Source organism: Elephantulus edwardii, unplaced genomic scaffold, assembly GCF_000299155.1.
Source record: "Elephantulus edwardii isolate Elephantulus edwardi_28Jun2011 unplaced genomic scaffold, EleEdw1.0 scaffold00120, whole genome shotgun sequence".
Classification (NCBI taxonomy): Eukaryota; Metazoa; Chordata; class Mammalia; order Macroscelidea; family Macroscelididae; genus Elephantulus; species Elephantulus edwardii.
Window position 1 is genome coordinate 9,836,235 of NW_006399870.1, and position 14,174 is coordinate 9,850,408.

Consider the following 14,174-nt stretch of genomic DNA (forward strand, 5'->3'; position numbering starts at 1 on the left):
GAAGGTTGGGATTTCATTGATACTCTGATGTACATTTTCCTCCTCCTTCTCTTCTTCCTCCCCCAATCCACTCAGTTATGAACTTCTTGTTCCAAATTATAATTAAAGGAAAGAATTGTCTAAAAGGAATGTAAGATTAGGCATTATATGTGTAACAACAAACAGGATTTAAAAGACACCATGACACCAAAAATTCCATATTGTTGATATCAGGTCTACCATGACTTAAGGCAAAAATACAAAAAGAGTGTATATTTGTGTTTTATTGACTATGCAAAGGCATTTGTGAACGATAGTGCATAGTTTGGATCATAAAAATCTATGACTAACATCGAGAGGCAAGAATGGCAAAGCTTTGCTTCCCATACTTTGGATGTGTTGCTAGGAGAGGCTATTCCTCAGAGAAGGACATCATGCTTGGAAAGATGGAGAGTCAGTAGAAGAGAGGAAGATCCACAGTGGTTGCAGCAATGGGCTCAAATGTGTCAGAGATTGTGAAAATGGCACAGGATGGAACAGGGTGTAAGTTAGTTGCTCATAGAGTTGCTTGAGTTCTGCTTGACATGATGGCACCTAACGATAACATAGCTCTAGGAATCAATGAAATACTTTGATTTGGTAATTAAATTATTTTTTACTTAGATTAAGGTTTTCAATGTCTGCAAAAGTTATTACAACACCGTAATGAGTTATTTAAATCCTTTTATGAAGAAGTCTTTAAAAAATTAAGATTATAGAATAATTAGTTAATTCTTATTTGCTATCATAATTTATAGTATGAATCTTTCAACTATAATGTTCATATCAACAATTTCACTGAGAAACTTAAAGAAAAATAAACACATAAAAGTCAGCATTTTTCCATATCCAAATAATGCTGCTTCTTACTTATTTAGGAGGTAGCTCAACATCCTAGGAAAAACTTTGTAGAAGGAAGAGAAAAAGATTTGAAGAAACACTTACTCACCGCATATTATCTAGTTAAACACATCTTTCCAACTGTATCATCCTTTTAAAACAGTATTTAACCTTCCTTATCCCCATTATTCTTCTGATCAACACTTTCCCAGAAAGAAGCATAGATTTAGATGGTTATTTTCTCAATTGTCTCTCTCATAAATTTGATCTATTCAGCACTGTTATTGTGTGTCCCAGAGTCAGAATGGACCCACAGCTGACCCACTGGCAGGTTTTCGAAGGCAGTTAATCACAAAAGAGTAGAGGTAGTTGGTGGCTTCAAATTGCATGCCTTGAGGAATGCAGTGAAGCTTCTTTCCACTAGGCCACCAGAGCCCCTTGTTGTTGTTGTTGTTATATGCCATCAAGTTGTTTGCAATAACAGCTCTGAACCCTGTTCTATCATGAGTCAACTTCATTGTCTCTGACACACATACTAGCATTAACCCAGTTATTAAGTCAATCCCTTTCTGTTGGATAAGTTTAACCTAAAATCTCATCATCTGCCATGTCTTAGTTGCCTGTAGTTAATGATTTGTGATAGTCAGGAGAGAATACTGATAAACGTAACAATTTGCCAGTCTAAAGAGGATATTGTCAGAAAAAAGAGACTGCTAGAACCTAAAAAGTGACTTTGAAAAATAAACTATACGATTACACTCTTGAATACCCATACTTTTCCAATGAACTAACACTTGATCCTATTTGGATTTGGAGTAAAGAGAGACTATCAAAAAATCCTAGTAGTTGATGGAGAAAGGGCATTTGACAAAATCCGACAACTCTTCCTGATAAAGACACTCAGCAAAATTGGAATAAAAGGGAATTTCCTCAACACAGTGAAAAGTATATATGCAAAACCAAGAGTCAACATCGTTCTCAATGGAGGAAGACTAAAAACGTTTTCCTTGCAAGCAGGGACCAGACAAGGATGCCCACAGTCATGACTTCTTTTCACTTTTTTTTAAGTGCTTGCTAGGGTAATACGACACAAGAAGGAAATAAAAGGCATCCAGATCAGCAAAGAAATCGTTAAATTGTCACTATATGCAGTTGATATGAGAGTGTACATAGAAACTCCAATGACTCAACAAAAAAACTGTTAGAATTAACAGGCCAATCAGCAGAGTGGCAGGATATGAGATCAATATCCAAAAATCAATAGGATTCCCCTACAGTAACAAAGAGAACTCAGAGACATAAATAAAGAAAGCAATACCATTTACAATAACCAACCACAAATTTAGATACTTGGGAGTGAACATAACTAGAGATTCAAGAGACGTATACGAAGAAAACTACAGAGCATTTCTGAAAGAGACAATAAAAGACCTAAAGAAATGGGAAAATTTGTCCTGTTCATGGATAGGAAGACTCAATACGGTGAAAATGACAATCCTTCCAAAAGCAATCTACATGTTCAAGTCAATCCCAATCCAGATCCCAAATTCATTTTCAAAAACATTGAAAGGGAAATTATCAAATTTATATAGAGAGACAAGAGACCCCGAATAAGCAAAACATTTATGAGAAACAAAAATGAGGTTGGAGGTATAGCACTCCTTGTCCTCAAAACCTACTTTACGGTAGTGGTAACAAAAACAGCATGGTATTGGTACAATAACAAGCACATTAACCAATGGAACAGAATTGAGAACCCAGAAATAGACCCAGCTATCTATAGTCAACTGATAGTCGACAAGGAAATTAAAGCTATCAAATGGGGAAATAATAACCTCTTCAACAAATGGTGCTAGAAAAACTGGGCTTCCACCTGCAGAAAGCTGAAACAGGATCCACATCTCACACCATACACAAAAATCAACTCAAAGTGGATCAGAGACCTGGGAGCAAAGCCCAAAACCATAACATTCTTAAGAGATAAACTGGGATCAAGCTTAGAAATGCTAATCCAAGTTATAAAGACACTGCCATATAAAACCAGAAATTCACAATCTAGAGGATAAAATTGATGCATGGGATCTTCTAAAGAGAAAATCTCTATGCACATAAAAAACTTTTTCCAACAGGGTGAAAACAAAACCTACAGAATGGGAACAAATATTTGGTAATTCCATCTCAGACAAGGGTTTTATAACGAAAGTTTACAGAATACTCCTGGGCCTCCACAAGAAAAAGACTGATAATCCAATTGAAAAATGTGCAAATGACATGGAAAGAATTTTCGCACAGGACGATATCTGAAGGGCAAACAGACACATGAAGAAATGCTCCAAATCACTGGCAATAAGAGAGATGCAAATCAAAACCATAATGACGCACTATCTCACTCCAGTAAGCACGCCAAAGTTTAGTGGGGTAGCAAGTAATAGAAGTTGGAGAGGATGTGGAGAAAAAGGAACTCTTATACATTGTTGGAAGGATTGTAATATGGTGAAACCATTCTGAAAGGCAGTTTGGCGCTTCCTGGAAAAGCTGAACATGGAAATTCCATATGACCCAGTTATTCCACTACTTGGAATATAACCTGAAAATATGAGAACTGAGTCACAAAGTGAGATTTGTACACCAATGTTCATAGTAGCATTATTCATCATCGCAAGAATATGGAAACAGCCCAAAATGTCCAACTACAAACAAATAGATTGAAAGATTATGGTACATTTACACAATGGAATACTATGCACCACGCAGGAACAATAACTTTGTAAATTATTACCTAACTTGGGAGGAACTGGAGACCATTATGCTGAGTGAACTAACTCAGTCCCATAAGGATAAATATCGTATAAAACCGTTATTGTAGAATGAGTATAAGGACCCAGGAAGGTGGGAGAGGCTAGAAGCAGAGGGATGAGCATGGGTGGGGGGGTGAGGGAAATTGAAAGAATTTGTTCAAATTTGTATTTGAATTTTGTAAATAAACTAATAGGAAAAGAAATAAGAAAATAAAAAATAAAGAAAAAAATGAGAGAGAGTGAGTGAGAGAGAGCGAGAGCGAAAGAGAGAGAATGAATCCAGGAATAAGAAATTGAGAAATGTTCTTGTTATATGCCTTTGATTAAGAATCAACTCACAGATGACTTTCCAACATGTTTTCTGAGATTGTATATTTTTCCCTCAGAATGACTGTTGGATCCAAACCACCTGCCTTTGGGTTGTCAGAAAAACGTCTTAACCATTAGTCCACCAGTTCTTATTTAAGAAAAGTACAGTAACCAAGACAACTTTGTTGTTGTTGTCTACTACAGAGTTGGAATCAACCCATAGTTGATCCTCTGGAGGATTTTCAGAGGCAGTTAATTGCACAGGAGATGATTGCCCCTCCTTCTCCCATGGAGCAGCTGATGGCCTCGAACTTGGTGCCTTTGGGATTGTAGTGTGGCTTCTTACTAGAGAGAAGCAATTAGCTTACTATGGATAAATATGGAGGAAAGAGGAAGAAACACTTAGAATTAACTATGGACAAAGGAGGTAGGGAGAAGGGAAGAGAATAAATTAGTATTATCAAACATCTAGAAACTGTAGCATTAAAAAATTAGACTTATTCTGTGGGTAATAGTATTTATTGGCAGCAATCATAATACTGTATCGGATATTATTATTAAACATTTACTATGTCCCAGGAAGTATGACAAACCCTTTATTTGAGTTAGCATATTTAATCCTCATAACAGCCTTATAAGATAAATTCTTTAAATATGCATGCCCATTTTATAAAGAGGAAACTGAATCACATAAAGGTTGAGTAAATTGCTTGAGGATCCAGCCTAGAAAGTGGCAAAGCCAGGGTTTGGATCACGCAATCAGGCTCTGGAGCTACCAAGTTATAAAATCTCCCAAGACCTGGAGCAGCTGGATGAAATCTTAAGAAATACAATTTATCTTATCCTACATCTTTCTCTTCTTCCTCTACTCTAGTCTTCCTGAAATCTTATCATTTAAGAGATACCAAGTCAGCAACTACTGGAGCTAGAGGTTAGGGAACAATGCAGTTGCAGTATTGAGGTATCAGATCTCAGAGAGGAGGGCTGAAATAAATAATAGGTATAGCCCCTTCTGATCTGAACTGGTTGAGCTTCTAGGATTGTTGACACTGCAATGTGAACACTTTGCACAGTTTGTCAGTGGTTCCAGGGTCCCCAAGTGACAAAGGATGCCACATGGAAATTCTGTTTCCCATACACCTTTTAGATCTGCTGACTCAATCAGAAAACAAACAAATTTTCACTCCAGTTTGAGCTGCAGGAGCTGATCTGGTTTGGGGAATGGAGCCAGCATCAGTTCTGCTGAACACGTTTAAGCTGCAAAATTGCCTTTGAGTTTCAAGCATTGAAACTTTATTGACCATGAGAAGAAGAGCAATGGAAGCAATGTGGCTGTGTAAGTGATGCTTGGAGAGTATGAGGAAGGTAGGTAGATGAGACTCTACCCTGGGGTTTATAATTGGAACTAAAACCTTTGCCATCAAGTTCATTCTAACTCATAGAGACTCTGTGGGACAGACTGAAATTGTGCATGAGGTATCCAAGGCTGTTTAATTTATACAAGTGGACTGTATCATCTTCTTTTGAGCAGCTGATGGCTTTAAACCATTGATCATTTGGTTAGCAACCAGTGTTTAACCACTTTGTCACTGGACTAATTTCTAAATCTTAATTTGTAACCTTCATTAAATGCCTTCTTAATTTTGAAGAGTCATTATCATTCTTGACCCCTCACACTTAAAAATGTGGACTTATCTTATGAGACAGACATTATAACCAAAACAGTACAAGTGCACATGGATGGATATATGTTTTGGTTTTGTTATTATGTGGTTCCTTGAGAAGGAACTAATTCATTGCGAACCCTTCATCAAATTTTTAGAGGGTATAAATCACACAGGAGGAGATTGCTTCTCCTAGAACTGCAAATAGGTCTAAATGATGTGCCTTTGGGCTGGAAGCTCAACTCCTTACCAATAAGGGTCACAAAATCTCAGGATATATGACATAGTACATGTAAGATAGTATGCAACATTTGCATGTATATATCCCACTCACATATTCTGATTTTGTTCATTTCTTTGTGCTTATATTTGTAGCTTCCTATAGACAGATTGATACCGGGAATTTTCTTCTGTAATGAGTATCTATAAAGTACTATTTTCAAAAAAGACAATTTGCAGAATTGTAAAATGTTGAACTTGGAATTAAACGTGAAATATTTTAATTTGACTACTTTAACTTTAATGATAATGTAAACTGAGACCATTTGCTGTGGTGATTGTTGTTAGCTGCATTCGAGTCTATTAGAACTCATAGCAACCCTATGAACAACAAATCTGAGTCTTGTCCTATCCCTTGCCTTTCTGATGATTCTGATATGTTCAAGTTCATTGTTATAGATACGGTGTCAATCTATGTTACCGAGTCTTCCTCCCTTTCTCTGAACCTTCATCTTTCCTGACATATTGTCTTTTTTTAAAGCCTAGACCCTCCTCACAGCATATCATGGCCTCCAAGAAGCACCCTAGTTGCAATTCCTCCAAGATAGACTTGTGTGTTCTTTAGATAGTCCAAGGGTGCTTAGTACTATTCACCAAAAAAACAATTAAAAGGCATTGACTTTTCTTCAGTGACCTTTATTCACTGTCCAACTTTCAGAAGCATAAGGAGTAATTGGAAAATAGCATGGTGAGATTAGATCTACCTTAGTCTTTAAACTGACATCAGTGTTCTTGAGTACTTTGGAGAGAGGTCTTTGATAGTAGATTTTCTCAATGCAACATGTCTTTTTATTTCTTGCCCGTTATTACTATGGATATTAATTGTAGATCCAAGGAAAAGAAATCTTTGAAAGCTTAACTCTTTTTCCCACCTATCATGATATTACCTATTTGTCAATTAGTGAGAATTTTGTTTTTAATTTGAGATGTAACCCATATTGAAAACTATAATCTTTGATCTTCTGCATCAAGTGCTTCAAGTTCTCTTCACTTTCTGCAAGCAAGATTGTGTCATATGAATAATGTAAATTTATTTAGAAATCATTTAAGAGTGTGTGTTTTATCCAAGGCCATAAAACCTTGTGAAGAGTTCTTTAAAATATTGAAATGGGGTACCATTGCCAAAAGATTGTTACTTAAAAGGTCTGGGATATAAACATCACTAGTTTTATAAAGCTAAGGTATAGCAAGCTTGAGAAACACCTACTTGGAGGCAAGATTTTTGCAAATAAGCAAACATTCTGTCTACCTCTCAATGACTTTCTTGATTTTGAGACAGAATTTATCTAGACTACTAGACTTGGAAGAATCATGGATCCTTAAGCAAGGTGGTACTTGCACATGAGAAAAGCTGAGTGCAACAACCAGCACTATTGAAAGAAGCAAACAGGCGTGCAACTATCCCAAAGTGTTCAAGGAACTACAACACCGAGAAGCTCTAGTGTGCAGTTGAGTACAAGAGAGACTCTTCTGGGCACACACATAAGTGAAAATACAAGTGGATGGACTGAAAGGTTATGTTTCAACCATTGTTCAGTGCCACATGAGACACAATTGCTCCTCTGATAATGGTGATCTTGTATTACCCCAGGAATATATATGGACATGATGAATGAATAGCACATGAAAGGGTTCTTCGAAGAGGAGACCATCTGGGATCTAGCCTGAAGGGTTCACCCTCACAGAAATCAGCTGGACACCATTTGACTCAGCCTAACTGCCCAAAACAAATTCTTCTATAGTCTTATCTTTTTTTTTTAAGTCCTCAGTGTTGTTTGAATGCAGATAGCAAATTAAATAGATATATAGGACAAAGTGGAAGTAATGCTAAAAAACAGCAATATTGAGAGATGTTCACAAGGCCAAGTAACTTAGGTCAGCTTTCAAAATCTAACACTCATGGCCCCTTCTTGACAGGAGATAACATGGAATGGCAAAGGCAATACTTCTGACTTACCACTATCATAGCCAGAATGTGTGTTTTCTACAAGCAAAACTAGCAACTCAAATACTTTCTTATACCCCACTATCATTTGCACAGCAGACCGGAGGTTAGAGTATTGAGGGTTTGTTACTGCTTCTTGATTATTTCAATGTTATTTTAAAAAGCTGGAAAATCAAGCCAAATCTGAGGGCAATGTACAAGAACCTTGCTCCTATTCTTTTGACTAGTGTTGTTCCCATTGGATTTCAAGCACCTGAAACAATACACAGGATCTAGTAAGAACTCAATACATGTCAGTTGCCTGATTAAACTAATAAACAAGTAAACATGGTTTTTGTTGTTGTTGTTCCTGGGGTTAGAGTTTGGTGCAATTGCCAATGTAAAGCAATTATAACTAGGGAATGGATCTGAATTGACAAGAGAAGTCAAAGCTAGGCAGTCTTTAGGTAAGTCTGTTATTATTGTAAAGGGCAATACTGTGCTAGCAGCTAAAAAACAAACAAACAAAAAATCAAATTTAGTAACCTAAGATGTCCTTAGTCACAGAGCTGAAGAATGTGTTTTCCAATATTTGATTTTTTAGCTTGACAGTCCTTCTTGAAATACTCTCTTCTCAGCATGAAAATGTGCATCTTTGTTGGTTTGTTTTGCAGTTTGCAAATGACTTACATAGCTCTTCTGGCAGGGTTTCTGTTTTTCTTTTTGCAAATAAACAAAGGGCTACTTCTCTAATGTGACTTATATTGGGGAGATTCTATGTTATTCTGTCATAGAGAAAAGGAGAAATAAGCAAGAAGAAAAAAACGGGCAAATAAAAGGAAGAATAAGGGAAATTGGAATAAGCAGGGCATAAAAGCCAAGAAAAATTAAAAAGGCAGAAAAGAAACAAAGAGAAATTGGTGTGGGAAATTACAAAGTCATGAATAGCAAATAGCTGAAGATGCTGCAATCAACAGCATTCCAGGTAGCCCTCTCAGGGACAGCTCACCTCACCCCTAGGTCCATTGCTCCTCTCCCCTCCTATTCCACTGTATCACCAGAGTTCCTTGTGAACTGGGAAGACAAACCTTCCCCTCCTATTCCCAGGCAAGCCTGCATGAAACACAGCAACCCCTGCCAGCTTGACCCAGATCTGTCAACTGATCAATTATTTTTCCCAAAGAGGAGAAAGAAAAAGGGAAAGAGAAAAGGGAGGGCAGAGAGAAGATAGGACAGAGGGTGGGAAAGTAGAAGGAAGGGGTGGGACGGGGGGAAGGAAAGAAGGAGGAATAAAGAGAACAAGGAAGTAATTGGATAAGCATCTACATCTTTTAAATGTAAGAGCTAAATAGCAAGACAATATGCTTTCAGAATGTTGGACAAATAAATACATAAAATAAAATAAAAAACTCCGAAGTAACTGAATAATCATAATCAAAGCAGAGGGTAAGCCTCTTGTCACTCTTGATTAGAGCTGTTTATTCCCCTAAAAGCCTACCTTCAGGCCTCATTTGTCCCAAATGCTTCACTCTGTCTGCAAGTATTTCTATACTGCATCACATCTCCATGCAAAAATTTTCTTTGATAAATGAATGGAAAGTCATGCTACCTGCATGTTGCTTCTAAAGCGCTTCTGTCCTTTCTCAATGTGTTTTCTGAGAATGAGCAAGGGGAAAGTAGGATCATGGTTCCTGCAGTGAGGACCCCAACATCAGGCCTCAGAGGACACTGGGGAGGACCAGTGCAGTGGACACTCCCATACCATCCAAACTGAGTGTCACAAAGCAACTTATTTATACTTCTCACTTTTTATGTTTAACTTGTTTTATTGAATTTCAAATGCCTATAGACATAAAGTAAAAATGTAACAAGCCAATAGAGCAGAAAGGAAGTAAACTGCATAAATACTACCAGTCTCAGCATGGAGTTCCACTTAGCACCACATGTTTGCAGTGCAAAAGCATTAATGAGTCTTTAAAACACCCAGGGGAGCCTCTCCCTGACCTGGCAGGCAGGTGGGGAGAGAGGCTTACGGCAGAAAAGGGTTCCTCCCCATAGAAACATAGGGAATGTGATCTCAGATGTATATGGATACTAGAGGCCATGCGCTCGAAGGTGTTTGAAAGATTTATAGGACCTTTTCAGGGGCCAGTTACAAAGTAACATTCTAGTTGGTAGACAGAGGCAGGCCCTGAGCTCCAAACCCAGGAACCTGGAGCAGAGCCAAGCCCCAAACCCAAGGATCTACCCAGAGTGTGTTTCCACAGTTAAGTGGAAAGTAGTAGTGGGCTTTGCATGTCTTTCTTGAACATGGCAAAACCATGTGTTCCATGCTGATTAAGAAATCCTACTGCTTGTCAGGGTATCCTGAGATGTCAAGGACACCAAAGAGGACAGGAAACACCTTTAATTCCATTATACTAATGCTAGGGCTCGCTCAGAGCTGATCAAAAGGGAATGTGTGTCCAGCAAAGTCCCACTCCACTCCGCCCATGCTTAGTGGTTAGGTCGGCAGATAGCAGCTTGAGGAGATGGTAGAAATTTGGAAAGGGAAGAGAGGAACAGAGCCAAGCTCCCCAGAAGGTGTTGAAAGGACCAGCAATCCTCCGACGAAGTGGTCGAGTTTCTAGAAAGAGACAAGCAGCAGCATACCACCCATCTCCTCCAGCGCCTTAGTGGCAGAAGGTGGGAGGTGTGCTGGAAGAACAGCTCTTAAGCAAGCCTCCCAGCTCCAGCCCCAGGAAAGAGGAGTGGATCCTTAATCAACCCCAGGGATCTTTGGGCCAAAGCCCCAGGGAGCTAATCATCCCGCCTCCTACCCTATACACTAATCAGTGCTGATGCTCTGGAAATTCCCTCCCCCTAAGCTGGATCATGGTTGCTAGCTAGGTGGGGGAAGGTGCAGGTCAGGGAGGGTTCCATAATCTAGCACTAGCACCTTTTCAAGAGGCAGGAAACACAAGAAGTAGCAGCTCTAGAAAGAGCCAGCTTAAAACAAAAACAGAGGAGACTAAAAAATTGCCTTGGTATGTGTGTTGCATTCTAACTAGTCCCTCTGGGTCAATGCAATAGGGGTGGATTATTGCAGGCAAGACCTGGGCTGCCTCTGCAATTCTCTAAGTTTGATAAGAGATAGCTGGCAGGCTCTGTCTTCCTTCCCCTGAAAGAGAAAACAGACATCACCTTTGCTGTTTCTGACTAGCATGTGGCACAGGAATCTATGCGGATGATTCTGACTTAAAATTGGGCCCCTGTGTTCTTTAACGATGCATTAAAACGTAGTCAGAGCAGACTCCAAGTGGACAGCACATAAAAGGCCCCTATTCTCCTTAGGAAACCCTGGGTTTGGAATAGTGGAAGGAGGCGTGAATGACATTACTGTCATCCCTCCACCCGGAGATAGGAGTATGAACAAGATAATATTTCTCCTACAGGATGGCATGCCACCACTTTCTACTCATCTATTCTGGGAAGGCCCAAAGTCTGAGCAAATATTATGCTTCCTTGCATTTATTTCTGATGGAAAAAGTCACATATGCTAATTTATATGTAAATTCAGGATGGCTCTGGGGCTCCTGGCACTGGGCCAGTGGGCTGTTGATGGTGGAAGTTTGGCTATTGTTTGCTATTTGATGTTATTCATCAGATAAGGCACAGAATCAGGCAGATGAGAATAACAGGGTGTTCTGAGGCCTTTCCACTCCATTACTTTGACCCCCTATTCCAGACCTTACCTGGTTTTCATTTTTGTTGTCAGCATTATAGGAACTGTTTCTCCTAAAGAGCCTCATAGGTCTGAACTCAGTTTCCCTGTTGCCAGTGCCAGGCCTCTAAACTCAAGAAGAGAACCCATGCACCCATTATAAGCACCAGTGAAACTGGTGCACTCACACGGTCGTGCATTTGCATGCACAAACACACGCACATATCTGCCTGAACTTCAGGTTATGTAAGAGGAGTTAGCTAAGGATGTCGCCGAGTTTGTGGCTGCCACTCTTACACTGCCAGCATCTCGGGAAGGGAGAAAAGACCCTGAGCCCCATTAGGGTTGGGCACCACAGCCAGTACCAAGAACGCTTTACCAAACCCACTCGTACCGGCCTGCTCACTATCTACCTCAGGTCCCTTGTCCTTTTTGTCTTGCTTCTTGAGCGCCAGACAAGAATATACACACATTTGAATCTTCCCAACCTGGGTTCCTCTGTGCAGTTGTGTGAATCCACAAGGTAGTCACTGCAACCTACCTGCAGGGGACAGCAGCATTCCCAATGCCCGACTCAGAAGGATCTCATAGACTGAGTGCTCGGAACTTAAGATCAGGAAAAACCCCAGATTGGACTGAAGAGGGTGAGAAGGGTAGGATGAACTTTCCTCTGGGATCCAGATGGAGGGGACTAAGTCCTCTTGGGTGCTGGCTCCTTTTGAAGAGCCTGCTGGACCACCTGGGGAAAGTTTGCTTGCCTCAGTGCCTATGCTTTCAAGAATATGCCATCAGAAAAGAGGAGTGCTAACCCTCCAGAAGGATAAGGTAGGTAGGTGTGAGAAGGCTGGTGGCTAGCACTGCTGCAAATGGACCCAAAAGGACACAGATTCAGGATGCTCCCTAAACCCAGCACTGCCAGCATCAAAGTGGACTGGGCCAAGCCAGCCCAGTCCACAACTGCAGCTCCAGGGCTCGGAAAGAAGCAGAAAATTAGCATTTGACTCTTCCTGCTTCTACCTTCAACTTGGGAAACCTTCCACAAATTTCAGAGTCCCATACCCACACTTCCTTCTATCAGCCTGCTCCCAGAAGCACAGCCCAAACATACTTAAAATGCACACAGCCATCCATCACTGCTGCAGACCGACTGTCCCTTCTGACGGGACCTCTCCCCAGAACCTCACAGGAGGCACGTTACCTGACCAGCTGCAGCATGCATTATCCTGCCAGCTCCTTTTACAAGAAGCCTTGCAAGTTCACTGGCAGATATTTAAAGTTTCCTCCTGTCATGTCTCTCCAGCATAAAGAACACATTAGCAACCCCTATGCCCTTTGAGTTCGTAATTCCCCCTTTTACTTGTGTGTCCTGTTGTGTATGTGTGCAAGGATGCATAGTACAACCCGGGAAGCCTGCACACAGCCGTGTACCTAACGAAGCCAGACACATTTGACTTATGCATATACATCCCTCCATTCCTGTAGCAGCCAGAACCAAATCAATATTCTCACAGCCTGGTAGGGAGAAGGAAGTCCCAGCCATGCTGTTTCAATGCTCGCTCCTCCACCTGCAAACCGCGCAGCCGAGCAGACTTGGGAAGCCTGCGACTCCTATAAAGCACACCGTACAATACCGAGGACTACTGTAGACAAATCAATAGCAAGCTCTTACCTTGAAAGAGAAACAGCGCAGCCAGCCCCGTGAAGATTGCCCAGCAGAGAGAATTGTGCGTTTTTGCCTGGGTGGTTTTCATGGTTTTTCTTCTTCTTTTTCTTCTTTTTTGTCAGGGTCGGGTTTTTTTCTTTCTTTCTTTCCTGACAGACTGCGTTGCTCTGTGCTCAGGAGAGAAGATTTAATCCACTGTTTTGCTGAAGGACACCACAAGAAAGCCGAGGCTGTGAGAGTGTGACTTCTCAGTAATTATCTCCACTCATACTCTGGCACTGAGACACATTGTACAATCTGGCCCTGGACAGCCCTCCTACAAGCTGCAATCATTGGTTCTAATCCAAGGATTGACAGAGCTACAACACACACGCGCGCGTGTGCAGCACACACACAGACACACAAGCACACACACAGACACAGAGGAATCATTTACTGGGAAAATCTGGCTAGCTGATTAAAGAGACAGAAGCCTGGAGAGATGGAATGATAAATGCCACTTTTCCCCTTCTATATTACTTTCATTTTTTAAACTGACAGTCTTGGAGCCCCAAGCATGAAAAAAATCCCCTTCCCTCTGGCATTCCCTGGCCTCCTGAACTCAAATTCCCTTTACACTAAAAAAATCCTATTGCCAGCAACCACTTACAGAAGATTTTAAAGGGACATTTTCATGCTTCGTGAGACTTACATAGATGAATCAAATTTCATTCATTGATATGTATTTGCCTCATCAATGGAATATCATTCAATGACAGATTTTTTCCCTCTCTGTTTCATATTTTCCCAATTAACCCTCCTATTTAGTTGCTCTGAACATAATAAATAACTTTCTTTTCTCTCATCCTATCATTTAGGTTTCAGACACACCTTCACCACTCTTATTTTTCATTCACTGTCTTTATTTCTTAAAGTCATTTATATGTACACGATACCACAAAAAAAGTGAGGTGTCTGAGATCTGAGAAGTAGCATT

The 14,174-nt window shown here is 40.2% G+C and overlaps 1 protein-coding gene across 1 annotated transcript in view; it reads right to left on the reverse strand.

The window, feature by feature from the left end:
* The window catches only part of NTM (neurotrimin), a 1,811,079-nt gene extending 1,797,618 nt beyond the window's left edge, over positions 1-13,461 (reverse strand). The window contains exon 1 of the mRNA XM_006892821.1: positions 13,205-13,461. Coding sequence (XP_006892883.1) covers positions 13,205-13,286 — 82 coding nt within the window. The 5' untranslated portion in view covers positions 13,287-13,461. The remainder of the gene's footprint in view (positions 1-13,204) is intronic.
* Between the last annotated feature and the right edge of the window lie 713 nt (positions 13,462-14,174).